At 46.3% G+C, this 22937-nt stretch overlaps 1 protein-coding gene across 1 annotated transcript in view; it reads right to left on the bottom strand.

Moving 5' to 3' along the window:
- Positions 1-22937, bottom strand: part of LOC311226580 (semaphorin-6D-like) — a 350344-nt gene that overhangs the window by 36656 nt on the left and 290751 nt on the right. The window contains exons 17-18 of the mRNA XM_084312000.1: positions 9695-9753; positions 5030-5080 (exon numbers count right to left, since the gene is read on the bottom strand). Of these exons, the coding sequence (XP_084168126.1) occupies positions 5030-5080; positions 9695-9753 (110 nt within the window). The remainder of the gene's footprint in view (positions 1-5029; positions 5081-9694; positions 9754-22937) is intronic.

Raw genomic sequence — 22937 nt, 5'->3', positions numbered from 1 at the left:
CGGTCATTTCATGTATGGAGTATGGACAAGGAGACATACTAATGATAATCTAGCGTTGATTTCAGGATGATTAGATAATCAGCCGAAAAATTACAACGTGATGACTGGATTACAGTAAAATGCCTTTTCTCGCCTTTTTCCTGGAATTACTGAAAAAAAACCAAACCATACTCTATAAAAAACGGTATAAAACGGAAATGTACAGATAAAAAAACAATCTGTCTCAGGCATGTTGACTAGAAGCAACTCACTGAGGGTCGACGGCGTTATTAGACCGATTGATATAATATAAGATATATTTTAAGCACTCGCAAATGTCACAGTCTAAAACTATATCCATTGAATAAAGACCTGGCGAAGAATGGGGTATCAGCGCCCCCTGCTGCTGGCGGTCAATGTGTTAATGAGGTCTGCTGTTGTGTGTTTACCAACAGTAAAGCAGGTCTGTTGTTGTGTGTTTACCAACAGTAAAGCAGGTCTGTTGTTGTGTGTTTACCAACAGTAAAGCAGGTCTGTTGTTGTGTGTTTACCAACAGTAAAGCAGGTGTATGCAGACTTAACTCATTCAGTGCCGGAGCGATATGCCCGATATAGGTCTAGAACGCCACCGCTTTAATCAATGGGAGGACTGCGAGATTTGCGAGTGCTTAAAATATATCTTAAATTATAGATATGGGTCTAATACACCCGTCGATTATCAGTAAGTTGCTTCCAGTCAACATGTACAAAACGGATTGTTTTTTCATCAGCACATTTCCGTTTTATACCGTTTTGAATATGAGTATAGTTTGTGATTTTCTAGTAATCCCAGGAAAAGACGCGATAATAGAATATGGAATACACAAAACACGTTGTCATTTTTCGCCTGATTATAGAATCTTCCTGAAATCAACGCTAGATCATCATTATTATCCTTCCTCGTGCAAGAATGAAAAGAGCCCTGGACCGCGGGGCTCCCCCCCCCCTCCTGCCACCAACGGCACACAGCCACACATACACACACAGAGACAACGTCGATCGGGGTAGAAATAAATATCAGATCAACGATAAAATGTATATACAGTGTTCTTACCTTGTATCTGATGTAATGCAAAAGAAATAATCCAATTATCTGATCGCCATTCCAAATACTGCTCGTGGAGGTCCGTACCACATTACCGACCGTTACACACTGACGGGCGGGCGGGGTTTAAATACTCAGGCGAGGTAGGCCTCAACAACGATGGCATGGAACAGTAACCCTGCCCGCCCGTCAGTGTGTAACGGTCGTAATGTGGTACGGACCTCCATGCACAGCTCGGATCGCGGTAGGCGGCGGTATTTGCCCTTTTGCGAGCTCAGACCCATTCCCAACGATAACATCAGGCTGGATGGATGAAAATGAATGGATGGGGAGCTCCCGTAGCTCACCACATATCTCGGCGCTATTTCTGCGTCGGGGAAAACCGTGCTCGTCACGGATCTGGGGGACACGAGTTCGATTCCCGGACCCGCCGTCATTTCTCAGAATGTCTTCCCCTGCTCTACATCCCATTTCAACCTGTTTCTGTCGGTCATGCTTGACCAGAAAAGCGATAAACGCTAAAAAATAAAGTTTTAAAAAAAGAAAATTAATGGATATCGCTAATAAAATAAATAACGATTAAAACCTGACTATACTCGTGATTGGCGCTCAAGCGATGGCGAGTTAACCCGACTATCATCGGGTCTGGCGCTTAATGAGGTCTGTTGTTGTGTGTTTACCAACAGTAAAGCAGGTGTATGCATGACTTAACTCAATCAGTGCCAGAGGTCGCTGTTTACCGTGTGGTAAGAAGGCCACCGCTTTAAAGAATAGGAATACATGGCGGTGTTTGCAGGGCTCAAACTATATTAAATATCATAGCTATGGATATAATACTATTGCCTATTTGACATCGAGTATCTATCATTCAATTTGTGAAAAAGATATTTTTTTTTATCCATACATTTCCGTTTTATACCGTGGTGAATATGAGTATAGTTTTAGAGTAATCCTGTCTAATCCCAGAAAACGACACTATGCAGCGCTTAGTGCATTTCACTAGTAGAAACCGTGGCGTTTCTCGCCTGTATCAACAATCAATCTGAAATCAACCCTATATTATCAGTATTATGTTTCATCATGAATGCATGAAAGGGTGGGGGGGGGGGGGTAGTTTTTCTATGGTTTGATCGTCACCAACACACGTTACGCACACACATTACACACATACGTTCGGATCGCGGGGAAGGGATTCTTGGATCAACGCAAGATTGATACCATATAGCCTTTACCTTGACTAGGATGTACTCCAAAAAGAATATTCCAATTATCTGATCGCCATTCCAAGTATTGATGTCGATCGTGTTGCCAACATAATCCACCAAAGAACATGAACCGGGAATGCTTGATTCTCCTCAATCCATGTGTTATAAACGCTTGTCCTGCCCGACAAAGGAAAACCCAGCCCAGACTTTTTTAGATCGACACACAGCCCAAGCCAGAGAGTTTCAAAGGATGTGCAATACCGGCCGCAAGGCGGCGGTATATGACGTTTGCGATCTCAGACTCATTCCCAATGATAACACAGGCTCCCTCGATGGATTATGAATGGGAATATCGAATAAAAGAAATAACAATAGAAAACCCGACTTTTCTCGGGTTTGGCGCTCACGTGTCGGCGAGTTAACCCGACTTTATTCGTGAGTGGCGTCCAATGAGTTTTAATGAGGTCTGTTGTGTGTTTACTAACAGTAAAGCAGGTGTATGCATACCTAATGAGGTCTGTTGTTGTGTGTTTACCAACAGTAAAGTAGGTGTATGCATACTTAACACTTTGACTGCCCAAGTTTAATTCCTTATTAGTCCCTTGAATGCCCAGCACCACTTCAATGTTAGCGTTAATATCGCCTAATCTATGTTTTAAATTATGGCTATGTGTCTAATCTGCCCGTCGCTTATCAAAGACTCATTTTCCAGTCAACATTGTCGTAGCAGATTGTTTTTTTATCGGTTCATTTCCGTTTTCTACCATTCTGAAAAGCACTCTGTTTCACGGAAAAAAGAAGAGATTCCCTGATAATCGCCTTTTCCTGGAATATTCTAGAACGTTGTCATTTTTCGGCCTATTTATGAATCGTTTTCAAATAAACGCTAGATTATCGATAGTATATGTGTACGCATGCACGCTCTTGCGGCAAGCCGAAAATCGAGTCTCCTATTTCCTGACGGCGCGCACAGTCAAACAGCGATATCACATAATCACATAAAAGCTTATATATCCGTGAAAACGGGTCAGATTATCCTTAGACTGGCAACATAGATTCCTTACCTGAGATCAGATGGTATCCAAATGGATTATTCCAATTCCTGATCGCTCCTTTTAGTGATCCACCGTTTATACTGTAAAACACATATTCCACGCTGCTCCGAGAGTCCAGCATGAAGCTGGTAGCCGGTTGCATGAGTGAGAAGTAAAATGTGGAGTGTGGTTTTTTTTTTCTCATTCATTTTCATTGAGTTCAATCCAAAAGGGTGAATTACCATCTGGGAGACAATAGGGGGCACTTTTTTCATATCTGAGCGCCTGAGGTAGCTGAATTACCAACGGTAGACACGGTTGATGAAATATGATTTCAGATCGCAAAAAAAAAAAGAGAACAAACGAATATTCTCGTGATTGGGCAGTCAACCCGGGGGGTAATAACCCGAATAATCTCGGGCGTGGCATGCAAAGTGTTAATGAGGTCTGTTGTTGTGTGTTTACCAACAGTAAAGCAGGTGTATGCAGACCTAATGAGGTCTGTTGGTGTGTGTTTACCAACAGTAAAGCAGGTGTATGCAGACCTAATGAGGTCTGTTGGTGTGTGTTTACCAACAGTAAAGCAGGTGTATGCAGACCTAATGAGGTCTGTTGGTGTGTGTTTACCAACAGTGAAGCAGGTGTATGCATACCTAATGAGGTCTGTTGTTGTGTGAGACTCTCTGCAGGAGTATGGACTTGCTGTCGGAGAGCACCCTGTGAAGGACAATGACTCTGGCTGGTTTACATATGGGACTATTGACTATTGCCGTAAGTGGCGGTGCGGGCTGGCTCATGAATGCCAAGTAGACGAGGTTAGCGAGGCCAGACTTTGATCTGGAAGATGTGGGGAAAATGGCGGAAGGTGGATGCTGTCACACCGCCGTGACAAGTTACAGACATATGAATTCGTCGAAGCTTAGAAATGGAATTTGTTTCGGTTCGTGTCTCCCGCGAGAAGAGCTTTGTGTGTTTTGGGCCGATTGAGGATGACACTCGTTTCCGAACGTGTGTCTTGATTGGATGAGAGGCGTTCCGCGACCGCCGACCGTGTATCCTGATTGGATGAGAGGCGTTCAACCGGATAACTTGTACAGTATCACCTCGGTTTATTAAATGTACTTTTTTGTACTTTCAATGCAGTGTATTGAAATGTAAATCTGTATTGACGATTCTCCCTCTCTGTCCTCTCTAGGTACGTCATCGGCGGTGTGGTGCGGGCGGCTACTGCTAATAGCATCATGTTTAAGGCAAATTGGCATTGTTTATGACTTTGAAATAAAATTCATATTTTGAGCCAAACCAAGCTGTGTGGTTTGAAGTACTGTATGAATTAATTTCAACAAGAATCAAAAAATCTAATGAAGTGTGAAAATGGAAATTCGTATACGGGATCCGAGAATGTGCTCGACGCCGCCTCGCTCATGGTGTTGGATGAGTGCTGGAAGGAAGCACGCGAGGAGGTTTACTGCTTAGCAACAGCCTCGTTGCCATGACCACAGCACACCTGCGCCAGTAACCACAATGTATCGCTTCCTCTCATGTGTCATTTCTTAATGACGGACACTTTTTCAGACATAAAAGGGGAGATGGCGCATTTGAGGTGAGCAAGAAGTCTCTCTCCCCCTCCTCTCTCTCTCTCCCTCTCTCTCTCCCTCTCTCCCCCTCCTCTCTCTCCCCCTCTCTCTCTCTCCCCCTTTCTCTCTAAATAACAGCAGGTTACGTACCGTAGGCTGAGTCTGCAGCAGAGTCCTGGTTGCGTGTGGTGGCCAGTACGTCTACTGGGGAGAAAACAACACAGTCAGGAGATGAAACCACCGTAACGTTTATCTGACTGCATGGAGGAAAATGCAAAGCCAAAGTGCAAAATGCTAATTATTACACCCACGAGTGCCACAGGGGGATTGTAATCACTGCTGTCTGTCTGTCTGTCTGTCTGTCTGTCTGTCTGTCTGTCTGTCTGTCTGTCTGTCTGTCTGTCTGTCTGTCTGTCTGTCTGTCTGTCTGTCTGTCTGTCTATCTGCGTGTGTGTGTGTGTGCGTGTGCATGCATGCGTGCACGTGCATGCGTGTCTGTGTGTCACAGTTAAAGACAATTATTTTATTGGAATTATTTTCCAGCATTGTTCATTGAGATCAACATTGAGGTTACACGTTATGAGCCTTCAGGGACAGCAAGCGCTCGCAGGCATCTCTCTGCAACGCTGTCTCATCAGAAAACGTAAATAAAGCATGTTATGTTATTATAACCATAAGTAATATATTTACATCTTGTATAAGTAATATGTTTACATTTCGTATGGACAAAAGTCAAAGCCAAACACCACAGCCGGTAGTCGAACCAACAATTATTGTGGTCACAGGCGAGTGCTCTCACCACTAGACTGCCACTAGACAACCACTAGACTACCACTAGACTGCCACTAGACTACCACTACACTGCCACTAGACAACCACTAGACTACCACTACACTACCACTAGACTACCACTAGACTGCCACTAGACTACTCCACTAGACTGCCCCACTAGACTGCCACTAGACTACTCCACTAGACTGCCCCACTAGACTGCCACTAGACTGCCACTAGACTACTCCACTAGACTGCCCCACTAGACTGCCACTAGACTACTCCACTAGACTGCCCCACTAGACTGCCACTAGACTGCCACTAGACTACTCCACTAGACTGCCCCACTAGACTGCCACTAGACTACTCCACTAAACTACCACTAGACTGCCACTAGACTACTCCACTAGACTACCACTAGACTGCCACTAGACTGCCACTAGACTACCACTAGACTACTCCACTAGACTGCCACTAGACTGCCACTAGACTACCACTAGACTACTCCACTAGACTGCCACTAGACTACCACTAGACTGCCAAAAGACTACCACTAGACTACGACTAGACTGCCACTAGACTGCCACTAGACTGCCACTAGACTACCACTAGACTGCCACTAGACTGCCACTAGACTACCACTAGACTACCACTAGACTACCACTACACTACCACTAGACTGCCACTAGACTACCACTAGACTGCCACTAGACTACCACTAGACTACCACTAGACTACCACTAGACTGCCACTAGACAACCACTAGACTTCCCCACTAGACTGCCGCTAGACTGCCACTAGACAACCACTAGACTGTCCCGCTAGACTGCCCCACTAGACTACCACTAGACTGCCACTAGACTGTCCCACTAGACTGCCCCACTAGACTACCACTAGACTACTACTAGACTGCCCCACTAGACTACCCCACTAGACTACCACTAGACTACCACTAGACTACCACTAGACTTCCACTAGACTGCCCCACTAGACTACCCCACTAGACTACCACTAGACTGCCACTAGACTACCACTAGACTGCCACTAGACTACCACTAGACTACCACTAGACTACCACTAGACTGCCACTAGACTGCCACTAGACTACCACTAGACTGCCACTAGACTACCACTAGACTACCACTAGACTACCACTAGACTACCACTAGACTACCACTAGACTTCCACTAGACTTCCACTAGACTGCCACTAGACTGCCCCACTAGACTGTCCCACTAGACTTCCACTAGACTGCCACTAGACTACCACTAGACTGCCACTAGACTACCACTAGACTACCACTAGACTTCCACTACACTGCCACTAGACAACCACTAGACTACCACTAGACTACCACTAGACTACCACTAGACTGCCACTAGACTGCCCCACTAGACTGTCCCACTAGACTGCCCCACTAGACTGCCACTAGACTGCCCCACTAGACTGCCCCACTAGACTGCCCCACTAGACTGTCCCACTAGACTTCCACTAGACTGCCACTAGACTGTCCCACTAGACTGCCACTAGACTGCCACTAGACTGCCCCACTAGACTGCCCCACTAGACTTCCACTAGACTGCCACTAGACTGTCCCACTAGACTGCCCCACTAGACTGCCACTAGACTGCCCCACTAGACTACCACTAGACTGCCCCACTAGACTGCCCCACTAGACTTCCACTAGACTGCCACTAGACTGTCCCACTAGACTGCCCCACTAGACTTCCACTAGACTGCCACTAGACAGCCACTAGACTTCCACTAGACTGCCACTAGACTTCCACTAGACTGCCCCACTAGACTGCCACTAGACTGTCCCACTAGACTGCCCCACTAGACTGCCCCACTAGACTACCCCACTAGACTTCCACTAGACTGCCACTAGACTTCCACTAGACTGCCCCACTAGACTGCCACTAGACTGTCCCACTAGACTGCCACTAGACTGTCCCACTAGACTGCCCCACTAGACTTCCACTAGACTGCCCCACTAGACTTCCACTAGACTGCCCCACTAGACTGCCACTAGACTGCCACTAGACTGCCACTAGACTGCCCCACTAGACTGCCACTAGACTGCCACTAGACTGCCCCACTAGACTGCCCCACTAGACTGCCCCACTAGACTGCCACTAGACTGCCACTAGACTGCCCCACTAGACTGCCCCACTAGACTGCCACTAGACTGCCACTAGACTGCCCCACTAGACTGCCCCACTAGACTGCCACTAGACTGCCACTAGACTGCCCCACTAGACTGCCCCACTAGACTGCCACTAGACTGCCCCACTAGACTACCACTAGACTGCCCCACTAGACTGCCCCACTAGACTACCACTAGACTGCCCCACTAGACTGCCACTAGACTGCCCCACTAGACTACCACTAGACTGCCCCACTAGACTGCCCCACTAGACTACCACTAGACTTCCCCACTAGACTGCCCCACTAGACTACCACTAGACTTCCCCACTAGACTGCCCCACTAGACTACCACTAGACTGCCCCACTAGACTGCCCCACTAGACTTCCACTAGACTGCCCCACTAGACTGCCACTAGACTTGTTTTCTGTTTTTTTGAAAACATTAAAGTTTTTTGTAATATATATACTTATTTGTAATACATACACATTACATTGTACATTTTTGATAACACGTCAATATATTACTTATGGCTACAACATAATGTACAATATGTACCTTTTCTCCTGTGGTCGACGAGTAGTTTATTTACATATTTTAAAGGAGATTGGGCTGCTCTCTGAGAGCGCTTCTAGCTCTGGATCTTCTCGTTTGGCTTTGGAACGACGTTGGATTGAGTATGATTTAATTAAGCAGGTTCCACATCCTCATTCCTAGCCGTGAGGTCTCGGGTTTCCTGGGTGTGATATGTAGCCGCTACGCTGCACCAGCCACATATCACAGCTTGTAAAATTAACGTCCTTCAAATTAACCTCATACCAATTTCCTCCTGTTAATTATGTCCCTGGTTTAAATCTCCCAGGTGTAAAGATGTGAGGTTTGATTCATGCCAGAGTGACTTGCATGTAAGAGCAGCGATACGCGCAGCGCCACACCAGAGCCCCTCCTCTCTCCACTGTCTCAACTCGCACGTCAGTCTCGGCGACGTGAGTGGTCGCCGGAGGCTGTCAATCAAACGGATTGGTCAATCTTCCAAAAAGAGAATCTTCGCAACTGAAGGTAGATGCTCTGACATGCAGAGTCTAATGGTGTGGAAATGTACTATGATGGAGATGATGATGATTATTATTACTATGATTATTATTATTATCATCATTATTATCATCATTATTATTATTATTGAAACCAAGCCTGTGAGAGTGAAGCATGATGTAGCTGGTAAGTATGCTCAGACAACCTTCCCTGGGTAAACAAAGGTTACAACAAATCAAGTAGGTAATCAATAATCTGCAGCAACTAATCAAGTAGGTAATCAATCATCTGCAGCAACAAATCAAGTAGGCCATCAATAATCTGCAGCAACAAATCAAGTAGGTCATCAATAATCTGCAGCAACAAATGAAGTAGGTAATCAATAATCTGCAGCAACAAATGAAGTAGGTAATCAATAATCTGCAGCAACAAATGAAGTAGGTCATCAATAATCGGCAGCAACAAATCATAAGAGGAAATGAATACAGCGACATGAAAACAACAAATAATTCATATAAGTTAAAATACAGAAAGAAAATAAACACATAAATAAATAAAGACTGTGTGAAGGGATGCCATCTCAGACTTAGAACACACACACACACACACACACACTCGACACAGCGTAAACGGTCTACTAACTACAGGTAGACTAGTCCTAGCTGTAAACTATTATGATCATAGAGGCTATGTAGATATGAGCTGTGAGTAACTGTGCTAAATGTAATCCCCGGGTGAAATGTACACCTGTGACGTGATATTTGATATTTCTATTGATCAATACACGTAGCAAAATGTAACGACAGACAGACAGCTTGGCAGACAGACAGACAGCTTGACAGACAGACAGACACAGACAGACTTACCATGGCAACTCTCAGGGTACAGAGAGTGATCTCCTTCAATGTCTTGTTCAAACCCCGCCCTGGAGTGAGTGTGACAGAGAGAGAGAGAGAGAGAGAGAGAGAGAGAGAGAGAGAGAGAGAGAGAGAGAGAGAGAGAGAGAGAGAGAGAGAGAGAGAGAGAGAGAGAGAGCAAATGAGAGAGAGAGAGAGAGCGAGCAAATGAGAGAGAGAGGAGAGATATATGGAGAGAGAGAGAGGGGGAAAAGGAGAGAGAGGAAGAGGAGAGAGATAGAGATAGATGCATGGAGAGAGAGAGAGAGGGAGAGAGAGAGAAGAGAAGAAAAAGTGATAGAGGGAGAGATTGAGAGAGATAGGAGAGATATATGGAGAGAGAGAGAGAGAAGGAAAAGGAGATGGAGAGAGAAAGGGAGAGGAAGTTAGAGAGAGAGAAAGAAAGAAAGAGAGAGAGAGAGAAAGAGAGAGAGGGAAAGAAAAACATTAATCAGTGGGAGAAAAGCCAGAAGCATCACATCACCTCCTCTGGCCCTGGTCGCTGTGGGTTACCGTTAATTGGGGCCTTTGTGTCATTTGGGTCCAGCATGCGTGTCTGGTCCAATAACATATGACCGCTAGAGCTGGGAGGTGTACAGAGGAGGTGATTGTATCTTTAAAAGGGGAGAAACAACCAAGAATGTCACAAGATCAATTGAGCTTTATTCTATAGTAGAGTTCTCAGTTCTGAAACAGACAATGTACCCGTATACTCAGAACATTCTCCTGGATGCTCTCAGTGTCACCTGTAACATCTTCACCTGTAACATCTTCACCTATAACATTTTCACCTATAACATCTTCACCTGTAACATCTTCACAAACTCATGGTCTATGGAGCAGCTCCAAACTTTATACCTGATGACATCACGAGTTTGAGATTTAGTCTAGTTTGTTGGATCAGGGAGAGAGAGACCATAGGAATAAGATATGAAAGGGTGTAGCCCCCTTTTAAGGAAGCGGCAACACCAATCCAACACAAAATGGAAAGAAACTAGATGGAAGGTATTGCTGTGCATTGGTTTGTTTTTAATTCAAAAGAACCTGGCAAACATACCATAAAACTTCAAAATAAAAGCAGTCCCAAATAAAGGCGGGGTGTTTTTACACATTGACAAATTAAAGGCAGGTCTCAATTAGACAAACATTAATAATTTATCTGGTACTTTTAATGTACATGTTACGTGGCTTCACCTTCCGAGCCTTCACTGTGTCACCAACATCTTTATTTAATCACATTTAGCAGCTTACCATCAATCTTGGTCTCCAAGCCGATAGAATCACTACATTAATGGAAAGAGAAGGAGCTCAGTCTTATCAGCCATCTTGTCCTGAGCATCACTGAGGATCTGGTGCAGTGAAGTGTTAATAATTCAATAATCCATAGGATTAGTAGATGAATATCCGGTTCTTATATGTTTTATTTTGACGTGTACATGCTGGTACATGTCACACAATGTAATAATGAATGTACTGCGGTGAAATCGGGCGACTCCTCTCAAAGAAGGACATATCGTGAACTCAGAAACAGGGGCACAAAAATGTATAGAAACATTTATAGAAAAAAGACAACACTACCAAAGTAGAAGTAATAAACTTGATGGCAAGAAATTGTGGCAGACTTTCAACAACGTATTAGGTACGTCTAAAGCTAATAACATTGTCGTTAACATGGCCAGTAAAGTTATAGGGAAATCACAAAGACATACTGGAATAAGCTCAGCAAATATTGTCTGATCTTGATGTTGTGAAGCCAAGAAGTTTGAATGAAAGACACTTGTTCTTTTTCGTCACAATGGCAGACTTTCATGAAGCTGTCGTGACATCATGTGTTTCAGGGCTTTCTTCTTCTGTGTTCAAAGAGCTCAAAAAGGGCAGCATGTCCGAATGCCTTCTAGTCGTTGAACTGTTTTGTTGACCGTTTGAAAATGGACCCAGTATGTATCGCAGCCAACGAAGAAAAAACTGACCTAAGGACTGCCACATCGCCGGGATGTTGCTAGCTAGCTGCACTAACGTTCGGTCGTAACGTCATTGGTGTTGCCAAAGACAGGACGGTAATGGCTAGAAGGCATCGATATTACAGTCCGCTATTATGTTTGTTACGAGGAGAATGAGCTAGCTAAGCTGTTTGGTCCATATAGATGTATTATTTATTATGTTTGTTACGATGAGAATGAGCTAGCTAAGCTGTTTGGTCCATATAGATTTATTATGTTTGTTACGAGGAGAATGAGCTAGCTAAGCAGTTTGGTCCATATAGATTTATTATTTATTATGTTTGTTACGAGGAGAATGAGCTAGCTAAGCAGTTTGGTCCATATAGATGTATTATTTATTATGTTTGTTACGATGACGATGAGAATGAGCTAGCTAAGATAGGGTGACCAAATGTCCTCTTTTGCCCGGACATGTCCTCTTTTCACGCCCTGTCTGGGGTGTCCATTTTTTTTTAATAAATTCATGAAAATGTCCGGGTTTCATTGTTTTCACGGCACTTTGCGAGCGTCTGAAGGCCCGGGCTGCATTTTACGCCAAACATATAAATGACTGAATTAAAGCTCTATTTGTTGTCGTTCGATTGCCACCTCACTCGACAAAATCAGTGCCTCGGTTCTCGTGTTACATGCCAATATGTCAGGCGTGCAACTTTTTACGTGCGCGCGTCAGATTACCACCCCGGACTCCCTAGGCTTCAGAACTGTCAACCATCCGCCAATTGCGAAAATGATTGGTCAGCGTTGTAGCGAATGAGTGTAGCTTTCCAATGATATCCAACGTGGGGGTGTGCGAATCAGGGATCTAGGTGAAAATTTACAGGAAGTGAAACTAATTTCGAATGAATTGACTTGGATGAGGAAATGGAAATGTTTTCTTGGCACGCGGTTTACCCGGATCTCTCTAGATTCAAGACAAATTTCTGAACGGATCTTTATCAAATTTGGACCTGTACTACACAAGACTTCACTCTATGGATTTGCTGTGTTTTTATTATTGAATGGAATATTGCAACTACTACATAAACATTTTATTCAAATTTTCAGAAATATAATTACAACGGCGTGAGTGGGTGGGGTAAGATAAGGTGTATACTATTTAACCGATCAGGCAAAGTAAAACATGGAAAACGAACAAAATACGAGGTGGTTTCTATGTATAATGAATTCCTGATTAAACAATATAATTTAACAAAAATATATTAATAAGATATGAATCCCCTAATTACACACAGAGAACCAAACATGTAGGTTATTCTTGCCTTGATACAAAAGTCAAGGTGCCCTTCTTTATTCAGACTCGTTTACCGTTACTGAAACATTTGGTAGTTACTTTCTGCTCATTCACCACTGCCATGTGCTTACAGTGTATCTGAAAACAAGCCTTAAAACACCCCACGTGCTACCCCATACCTTGTAGTGTATCTCGTTCCCTTCCTTTGGGGAATGGGGGTTATATACATAACCCATGTAATGTATTGTGGGCCATGGCTGTGCAGCCTGCGAGGTTAACACAAGGCGAACCGCTGTGCTAAATGCTAATCCCTTATCATTTATAGCAGTGGCCTGGGAGTCTGACCGCACCAAGCTAAGTTCTCTGCCCACACCTGGGCCCCGTTCCCCGTACCTGGTTCAACTAAGTCGATCAAGATGTCATTATCCAGATTCAGTTAACCCGATGTTTGAAGCCGGGATTTTCCTGTTCCTCGAAGGTGGATTCAGTCTCGTTAACTCAAGCCAGACTTGAGACCCAGGATAAGTGCGCGTGCCCACCTCAGCCGAGAAGGCAGCAAGTGTCGAGAGCAGAGATCCTGATTCTCTAGCGGCATTGATTGATTAATTGATTTAAAACTTTAGTAACATATTGCAGTACGGCTCAATCGCCTCGCCGACAAGTTAAATGCGTTATCTATAGGCTAATTTTAAGTCCCTCATTACCTCAATCAATCAGATTATATTTCTTTAAACTTGCCTGCTGGATTGAATAATCAAATGAGATCTTGCTAGCGAAAATAATTAGTTGAACTGTTATACAGAATAACGATACGGCTCTCTTCCCATTGATTGATGTATGGTCGATCTTTTACTTATCTCCACTGTGGTCTAACGGGTTCTTCTTTTGACTTTCACGCAGACGACCGGGGTTCGAAACCCGGTCTTTTCCTTCTTTTTGCGATGTAGGAATAATTCAATTTGGTGCACGTTGAGAGCTATATAAAGAATGACATCCTCAATGCATGTAGATTTATAATATTTTAACTTACAACTAGGCTACTTTGGCGTATAATCATTAATATTATATTCCAAAAAATTATATTGGAAACACGGGGATTCGAACACCGGTCGCTGGGTTGGCAGGATTGAGCACTACCGCTGCACCACTGTGCCAGATGGGATAAATTCATTGTTTATACATTAATGAACGAGAGACCCGTGTTTAGAATATTCTTTATTTTGAATGAAGTTTTCTCTCTTTATCCTCATTCATTAATGTGACGTCAACGGCTCATTCAATTTCTCAAATCCGTCAAACAGCGCATCTCATCAGACATCTTAATCCCAGTTACAATTAAAATAACCACATAATGTGTACATCGCACCGAGCGAGCGCCACGGTATATATAACGTGCATTATTTAGGACAAAGTGAATTTAGTATCAGCATTTTGGGTCTATTTTACATTTCAAAAGCCCCCTCTGGAAGAATGGAGCACAAAAACGTAATTCAGAATGGTATAAAGCAGATCCTAGACTGTGGGAATAATTTCAGGAAACGCGCTGTCACTTTCTTTGCGGGGGTGTGGCTGTGCTTCATCCGGCTAACTTGAACTTAAACCCTGCTTTCGACCAGGCTCAAACTTTTGGATCTGTTGTCATGGTGATTTGGACAATCCAGGTACGTGGAGCCGGAAAGTCCGGCTTAAGTCAGACTTAACCGAAAGTTATCCGGCTAACTCAGTTATCCAGGTACGGGGAACGGGGCCCTGGGCTGAATCCAAACGTGTGTGTGTGTGTGGTGTGTGTGTGTGTGTGTGTGTGTGTGTGTGTGTGTGTGTGTGTGTGTGTGTGTGTGTGTGTGTGTGTGTGTGTGAGTGATTGATATTGACGGCCAGGCTTTTTTGTTGTTGTTTTTTGTGGACACAAGAGCCTGCCTCTCTGTCTCTCTCTCTTCTCTCTCTCTCTAAACCTCAGGCCTGTCTCTCTCTCTCTTCTCTCTCTAAACCCCAGGCCTGTCTCTCTCTTCTCTCACTCTCTAAACCTCAGGCCTGTCTCTCTCTTCTCTCTCTCTCTAAACCTCAGGCCTGTCTCTCTTTTCTCTCTCTCTCTCTAAACCCCAGGCCTGTCTCTCTCTCTTCTCTCTCTCTAAACCTCAGGCCTGTCTCTCTCTTCTCTCTCTCTCTAAACCTCAGGCCTGTCTCTCTCTTCTCTCTCTCTCTAAACCTCAGGCCTGTCTCTCTTTTCTCTCTCTCTCTCTAAACCCCAGGCCTGTCTCTCTCTCTTCTCTCTCTCTAAACCCCAGGCCTGTCTCTCTCTCCTCTCTCTCTAAACCTCAGGCCTGTCTCTCTCTTCTCTCTCTCTAAACCTCAGGCCTGTCTCTCTCTTCTCTCTCTCTCTAAACCTCAGGCCTGTCTCTCTCTTCTCTCTCTCTCTAAACCCCAGGCCTGTCTCTCTCTCTCTCTAAACCTCAGGCCTGTCTCTCTCTTCTCTCTCTCTCTAAACCCCAGGCCTGTCTCTCTCTCTCTCTAAACCTCAAGCCTGTCTCTCTCTTCTCTCTCTCTAAACCTCAGGCCTGTCTCTCTCTTCTCTCTCTCTAAACCTCAGGCCTGTCTCTCTCTTCTCTCTCTCTAAACCTCAGGCCTGTCTCTCTCTCTTCTCTCTCTAAACCTCAGGCCTGTCTCTCTCTCTTCTCTCTCTCTAAACCTCAGGCCTGTCTCTCTCTTCTCTCTCTCTCTAAACCTCAGGCCTGTCTCTCTCTCTCTTCTCTCTCTCTCTAAACCTCAGGCCTGTCTCTCTCTCTCTTCTCTCTCTCTCTAAACCTCAGGCCTGTCTCTCTCTCTTCTCTCTCTAAACCTCAGGCCTGTCTCTCTCTTCTCTCTCTAAACCTCAGGCCTGTCTCTCTCTCTCTTCTCTCTCTAAACCTCAGGCCTGTCTCTCTCTCTCTTCTCTCTCTAAACCTCAGGCCTGTCTCTCCCTCTCTTCTCTCTCTAAACCCCAGGCCTGTCTCTCTCTTCTCTCTCTAAACATCAGGCCTGTCTCTCTTTTCTCTCTCTCTCTCTAAACCTCAGGCCTGTCTCTCTCTCTCTTCTCTCTCTCTAAATCCCAGGCCTGTCTCTCTCTTCTCTCTCTCTAAACCTCAGGCCTGTCTCTCTCTCTCTCTCTAAACCCCAGGCCTGTCTCTCTCTTCTCTCTCTCTAAACATCAGGCCTGTCTCTCTCTTCTCTCTCTTCTCTCTCTCTCTAAACCTCAGGCCTGTCTCTCTCTTCTCTCTCTCTAAACATCAGGCCTGTCTCTCTCTTCTCTCTCTCTCTTCTCTTCTCTCTCTCTAAACCTAGGCCTGTCTCTCTCTTCTCTCTCTCTCTCTCTCTCTCTAAACCTCAGGCCTGTCTCTCTCTCTCTCTCTCTCTCTCTAAACCCCAGGCCTGTCTCTCTCTCCTCTCTCTAAACCTCAGGCCTGTCTCTCTTTCTCTCTCTCTCTCTAAACCCCAGGCCTGTCTCTCTCTCCCTCTCTCTCTAAACCTCAGGCCTGTCTCTCTCTTCTCTCTCTCTAAACCTCAAGCCTCTCTCTCTTCTCTCTCTCTAAACCTCAGGCCTGTCTCTCTCTTCTCTCTCTCTAAACCTCAGGCCTGTCTCTCTCTCTTCTCTCTCTCTAAACCTCAGGCCTGTCTCTCTCTTCTCTCTCTCTCTCTAAACCTCAGGCCTGTCTCTCTCTCTCTCTCTCTCTCTCTCTCTCTCTCTCTCTCTCTCTCTCTCTCTCTCTCTCTCTCTCTCTCTCTCTAAACCTCAAGCCTGTCTCTCTCTTCTCTCTCTCTAAACCTCAGGCCTGTCTCTCTCTTCTCTCTCTCTCTAAACCTCAGGCCTGTCTCTCTCTTCTCTCTCTCTCTCTCTCTCTCTCTCTCTCTCTCTCTCTCTCTCTCTCTCTCTCTCTCTCTCTAAATCCCAGGCCTGTCTCTCTCTTCTCTCTCTTAAACCTCAAGCCTGTCTCTCTCTTCTCTCTCTCTCTAACCTCAGGCCTGTCTCTCTCTTCTCTCTCTCTCTCTCTCTCTCTCTCTCTCTCTCTCTCTCTCTCTCTCTCTCTCTCTCTCTCTCTCTCTCTCTCTCTCTCTCTCTCTCTCTAAATCCCAGGCCTGTCTCTCTCTTCTCTCTCTCTAAACCTCAAGCCTGTCTCTCTCTTCTCTCTCTCTAAACCTCAGGCCTGTCTCTCTCTTCTCTCTCTCTAAACCGCAGGCCTGTCTCTCTCTTCTCTCTCTCTCTAAACCTCAGGCCTGTCTCTCTCTCTTCTCTCTAAACCTCAGGCCTGTCTCTCTCTTCTCTCTCTCTCTCTCTAAACCTCAGGCTCTCTCTCTCTCTTCTCTCTCTCTAAACCTCAGGCCTGTCTCTCTCTTCTCTCTCTCTCTAACCTCAGGCCTGTCTCTCTCTTCTCTCTCTTCTCTCTCTCTAAACCTCAGGCCTGTCTCTCTCTTCTCTCTCTCTCTAAACCTCAGCCTCTCTCTCTCTCTTCTCTCTCTCTAACCTCAGGCCTGTCTCTCTTCTCTCTCTCTAAACCTCAGGCCTGTCTCTCTCTTCTCTCTCTCTCTAAACCTCAGGCCTGTCTCTCTCTTCTCTCTCTCTAAACCTCAGGCCTGTCTCTCTCTCTCTCTCTTCTAAACCTCAGGCCTGTCTCTCTCTTCTCTCTCTCTCTCTCTCTCTCTAAACCTCAAGCCTGTCTCTCTCTCTCTCTCTAAACCTCAGGCCTCTCTCTCTCTCTCTCTCTCTCTCTCTAAACCTCAGGCCTCTCTCTCTCTCTTCTCTCTCTCTAAACCTCAGGCCTCTCTCTCTCTTCTCTCTCTCTCTCTCTAAACCTCAGGCCCGTCTCTCTCTCTTCTCTCTCTCTAAACCTCAGGCCTGTCTCTCTCTCTTCTCTCTCAAACCTCAGGCCTCTCTCTTCTCTCTCTAAACCTCAGGCCTGTCTCTCTCTTCTCTCTCATTAAACCTCGGGCCTGTCTCTCTCTCTCTCTCTCTAAACCTCAGGCCTGTCTCTCTTCTCTCTCTAAACCTCAGGCCTCTCTCTCTTCTCTCTCTCTAACCTCAGGCCTGTCTCTCTCTCTCTCTCTCTAAACCTCAGGCCTCTCTCTCTTCTCTCTCTCTAAACCTCAGGCCTGTCTCTCTTCTCTCTCTCTCTAAACCTCAGGCCTCACTCTCTCTCTTCTCTCTCTCTAAACCTCAGGCCTCTCTCTCTTCTCTCTCTCTAAGGCAGAGGTTACACCTTTCGTATCATCTTCGTATTGTTTCTTATGCGTATCGCCGCGACGTCGTGCGCCTGAGTCACACTTTCGTTTTTTTTTCGTTTGTCAGCCAAGCACACTGATGTAGTACACTGCCAAAGCAGTAGGTGGCAGTAGGTGGCAAACATGAAGGCAATTTCAACCAATCAGAACGAATGTGCCAATACACTTCCTGGTGGAAGCTCCAGGAAAGAAATGTCAATAAGGCAGGCGCCTATGCCGCGCCACCATCTTGCTTGCTCACTCAATGCAGCAATTCTTTTTTCAGCAAAGCCTAATAAAAGTGCAATAAACAAAACGGATACATTCACTGTGTGTTCTGCCTGTCATTTGTTGATGAAACAAAACTAACATCAACACAAGTGACCACCAAGAGCAGATAGTTTAGTCTAAAAACGATCGGTAGCATTGTTAGCTGCATGCTAACGTCAATGGAGTATGCCATTATAACTATAGCATTGTGGCTAGAAGCTAACGTTAGCTCACGCTACTTAGCCAGCACGAAACTGATGATATCGCGAGCTATCAGTAGTTAGATAACATTAGAGACAACGCTGTGTGTATTAAACAAAGGTGAATAGATGACTGGGCCATTTTGTTTAATGCTTGTTAAGTTGAAAGAGGAACTCTGAGCTAACAGGGTCTGAATCCTGATAGCTCACGTTAGCCAGCTGCTCATGCTATCGGTAATGCTAGCAGAATGAATGGATGTAAACTTTATTTAACATATTGCATATGGGTACAATACAATACGGCTCAATACAAACAATTGTTAAGGGATGCAGACTGTTGTAGCTTGGACTGGGGTCCTTATAACAATAACTTGACAACACATGGTAGCTGAAGCTATTGGGACACGGAGCTCTGTCCCAAACACACACACACACACACACACACACACACACTGTTGTCACCGGAAGGGCACGGAGATGGTATCTACTGCGCATGGGCGTTTTCGCAACAACGGCTAGCGTGCTGACTACACGCTGTTGTCGACTCGTTTTTTTTGCGTATCTCCAAACGCAAACACAATTTTGCGTTTCAGCCGTATCCACAAAAAAACGCCAAAAAACGCGTTTCTGTGTAGATAGGACATGATACGTCGTCAAAAACGTATAAAAAAACGCCAGGAATACACTAGTCTAACCTCAGCCTAAACCTCGGGCCTGTCTCTCTCTTCTCTCTCTCTAAACCTCAGGCCTGTCTCTCTCCTCTCTCTCTCTAAACCTCAGGCCTCTCTCTCTCTTCTCTCTCTCTAATCCTCGGGCCTGTCTCTCTCCTCTCTCTCTCTAAACCTCAGGCCTGTCTCTCTCCTCTCTCTCTCTAAACCTCAGGCCTCTCTCTCTTCTCTCTCTCTAAACCTCAGGCCTGTCTCTCTCTTCTCTCTCTCTAAACCTCAGGCCTCTCTCTCTCTTCTCTCTCTCTAAACCTCAGGCCTGTCTCTCTCTTCTCTCTCTCTAAACCTCAGGCCTGTCTCTCTCTTCTCTCTCTCTAAACCTCAGGCCTGTCTCTCTCTTCTCTCTCTCTAAACCTCAGGCCTGTCTCTCTCTCTCTTCTCTCTCTCTAAACCTCAGGCCTCTCTCTCTCTTCTCTCTCTCTAATCCTCGGGCCTGGCTGTGACAAAGCATCTCAGACAGCCCTCCTCATGTCAAGGCTCATCGAACATAAAGTAAATGTCCATCATGTAGATGGAAACAGACAGAAAAGCAGCCTGCGGCCCCGGAGGTGGTGTGGGAGGTGGGAGAGAAGGGGGTGAGGGAGAGAGGGAGAGAGGAGGAAGGATGGATGGAGTGAATGTCCAGGCAGTGTTCCCTGGCTGTCCACTGTAACTAAAGAACACACAAGAACTTTCTGGGAGAGAGGACGAGCTGCAGTCAGCCAGTCACTCTCATTTCCTCTCTCCCTCCTCCAACATGGTGCAGTGTTTATTCATATAATTTATTCATATCATTCATTAACACACTTTTCTACTAACGTGAACCTATGGCTTCACCGGATCGCATTGAATAGCCCTCGGGACCCCCGACTCACCACGCTGTGGTGGGTTATATCATGGGCCAAATGGACATATGATCTAGCAGATGGCAATCAAATAATTGGAATATTCTTTTTGGAATCCGACCGGCCACAGGTAAGGACAATTTAACGTCAATTTCAGCTTGATCGTGCAAGGATTCCATAGCCATCCCCCTGATCAGCCTATGTTGTGGTAATAACGAATGCCGTTATTGGCAATCAATTAATCACAAATGACCCCCCCCCCCCCCTTTCATGCATTCAAGATGGAACATAATACCGATCATATGCATTTGGATGTTTAACTCTAGCGTGTCTATGGACAAAACGCCAATGGATTTAACGTTAGTAGCGTCGCGTTTTATAAATAGCCTCACAGGAATTATCCCAGATCATTCCGAAATAACACTCATATTCACCACGGTATGGAACGGGAACGTATTGATGGAAAGAATTATTATTATAATTTTTTTAATTATCTTTTTCCCCCCTTCTTTTTTCGTTTTTCTCCCATCCCAATGTTAGTCGTTATGCCAATTCCCAATCCCCTTCCTGGTCGTTGCGTACTCTACCCCCTACCGTCGGTCTGGGAGGGCGGAGACTATCACATGCTTCCTCCGACACATGTGTAGCCAGCCCACCGCTTCTTTTCACCTGGCAGCGCGGACTCTCACTGGGAGAGTGTAACGACGTGTGGAATGTCACACTACCTCTCCCAGATCCTTCCCTTGCCATGCAGGCGCCCCGACCGAACTGTAGGAGTCGCTGTTTTACAATGACCAGCACCCACCCATGCCGGCTTCCCACCCGCTACCACTGCCAATTGTGTTAGTATGGAAGGTCGGCCAAGCCGGATTCTCTGTGGTGGTAGACAGACGCTTAGTCCGCTGTGCTACCCGGCCGCCGGGATTTTTTTTTTCTTGCATCTTGAACGGAAGGTTCATACTGTCAAATTACCATGATATTGTATCCATAGCTATAATATAAAATATAGATTTAGCTCTACAAACAACGTGATGCACAGTGAAAGTGTTACTACAGTGTATTCTAATCACAAATGGTTAGTGGAAATAATATAATATTACTACAGTATATTACTATATTTCGTTGACAAACTTTCACTCGGATGAGGATGTTAGTACTTAGTGTCTGCCTTCATCCTGAGACACACATTAGCTCTATCCCCTGTTCCCTATCCCCCTGTTCCCTATCCCCCTGTTCCCTATCCCCCTGTTCCCTATCCCCTGTTCCCTATCCCCCTGTTCCCTATCCCCCTGTTCCCTATCCCCATGTTCCCTATCCCCATGTTCCCTATCCCCATGTTCCCTATCCCCATGTTCCCTATCCCCCTGTTCCCTACCCCCCTGTTCCCTATCCCCCTGTTCCCTATCCCCTGTTCCCAACCCCCCTGTTCCCTATCCCCCTGTTCCCTATCCCCCTGTTCCCTATCCCCCTGTTCCCAACCCCCTGTTCCCAACCCCCTGTTCCCAACCCCCTGTTCCCAACCCCCTGTTCCCAACCCCCTGTTCCCTATCCCCCTGTTCCCTATCCCCCTGTTCCCTACCCCCTGTTCCCTATCCCCCTGTTCCCAACCCCCTGTTCCCAACCCCCTGTTCCCAACCCCCTGTTCCCAACCCCCCTGTTCCCAACCCCCCTGTTCCCAACCCCCCTGTTCCCTATCCCCTGTTCCCTACCCCCCTGTTCCCTATCCCCTGTTCCCTATCCCCCTGTTCCCTACCCCCCTGTTCCCTATCCCCTGTTCCCAACCCCCTGTTCCCTATGTCCTGTTCCCAACCCCCCTGTTCCCTATCCCCCTGTTCCCAACCCCCCTGTTCCCTATCCCCCTGTTCCCTATCCCCCTGTTCCCTATCCCCCTGTTCCCTATCCCCCTGTTCCCTATGTCCTGTTCCCTATCCCCCTGTTCCCTACCCCCCTGTTCCCTATCCCCCTGTTCCCAACCCCCCTGTTCCCTATCCCCCTGTTCCCTATCCCCTGTTCCCTATCCCCATGTTCCCTATCCCCTGTTCCCTATCCCCATGTTCCCTATCCCCCTGTTCCCTATCCCCCTGTTCCCTATCCCCCTGTTCCCTATCCCCCTGTTCCCTATCCCCCTGTTCCCTATGTCCTGTTCCCAACCCCCCTGTTCCCTATCCCCCTGTTCCCAACCCCCTGTTCCCTATCCCCATGTTCCCTATCCCCCTGTTCCCTATCCCCCTGTTCCCTATCCCCATGTTCCCTATCCCCCTGTTCCCTATGTCCTGTTCCCTATCCCCCTGTTCCCTATCCCCCTGTTCCCAACCCCCTGTTCCCAACCCCCTGTTCCCAACCCCCTGTTCCCAACCCCCTGTTCCCAACCCCCTGTTCCCTATCCCCCTGTTCCCTATCCCCCTGTTCCCAACCCCCTGTTCCCTATCCCCTGTTCCCTATCCCCTGTTCCCTATCCCCCTGTTCCCTATCCCCCTGTTCCCAACCCCCTGTTCCCTATGTCCTGTTCCCTATCCCCCTGTTCCCTATCCCCCTGTTCCCTATCCCCCTGTTCCCTATCCCCCTGTTCCCAACCCCCTGTTCCCTATCCCCCTGTTCCCTATCCCCCTGTTCCCTATCCCCCTGTTCCCTATCCCCCTGTTCCCTATCCCCCTGTTCCCAACCCCCTGTTCCCTATCCCCCTGTTCCCTATCCCCCTGTTCCCTATCCCCCTGTTCCCTATCCCCCTGTTCCC

Source organism: Notolepis coatsorum (genome assembly GCF_963971535.1).
Source record: "Notolepis coatsorum genome assembly, chromosome: 4".
NCBI classification, from domain to species: domain Eukaryota; kingdom Metazoa; phylum Chordata; class Actinopteri; order Aulopiformes; family Paralepididae; genus Notolepis; species Notolepis coatsorum.
The sequence above is the reverse complement of the archived record's forward strand: the minus strand, read 5'-3'. Positions and strand labels throughout refer to the sequence as shown.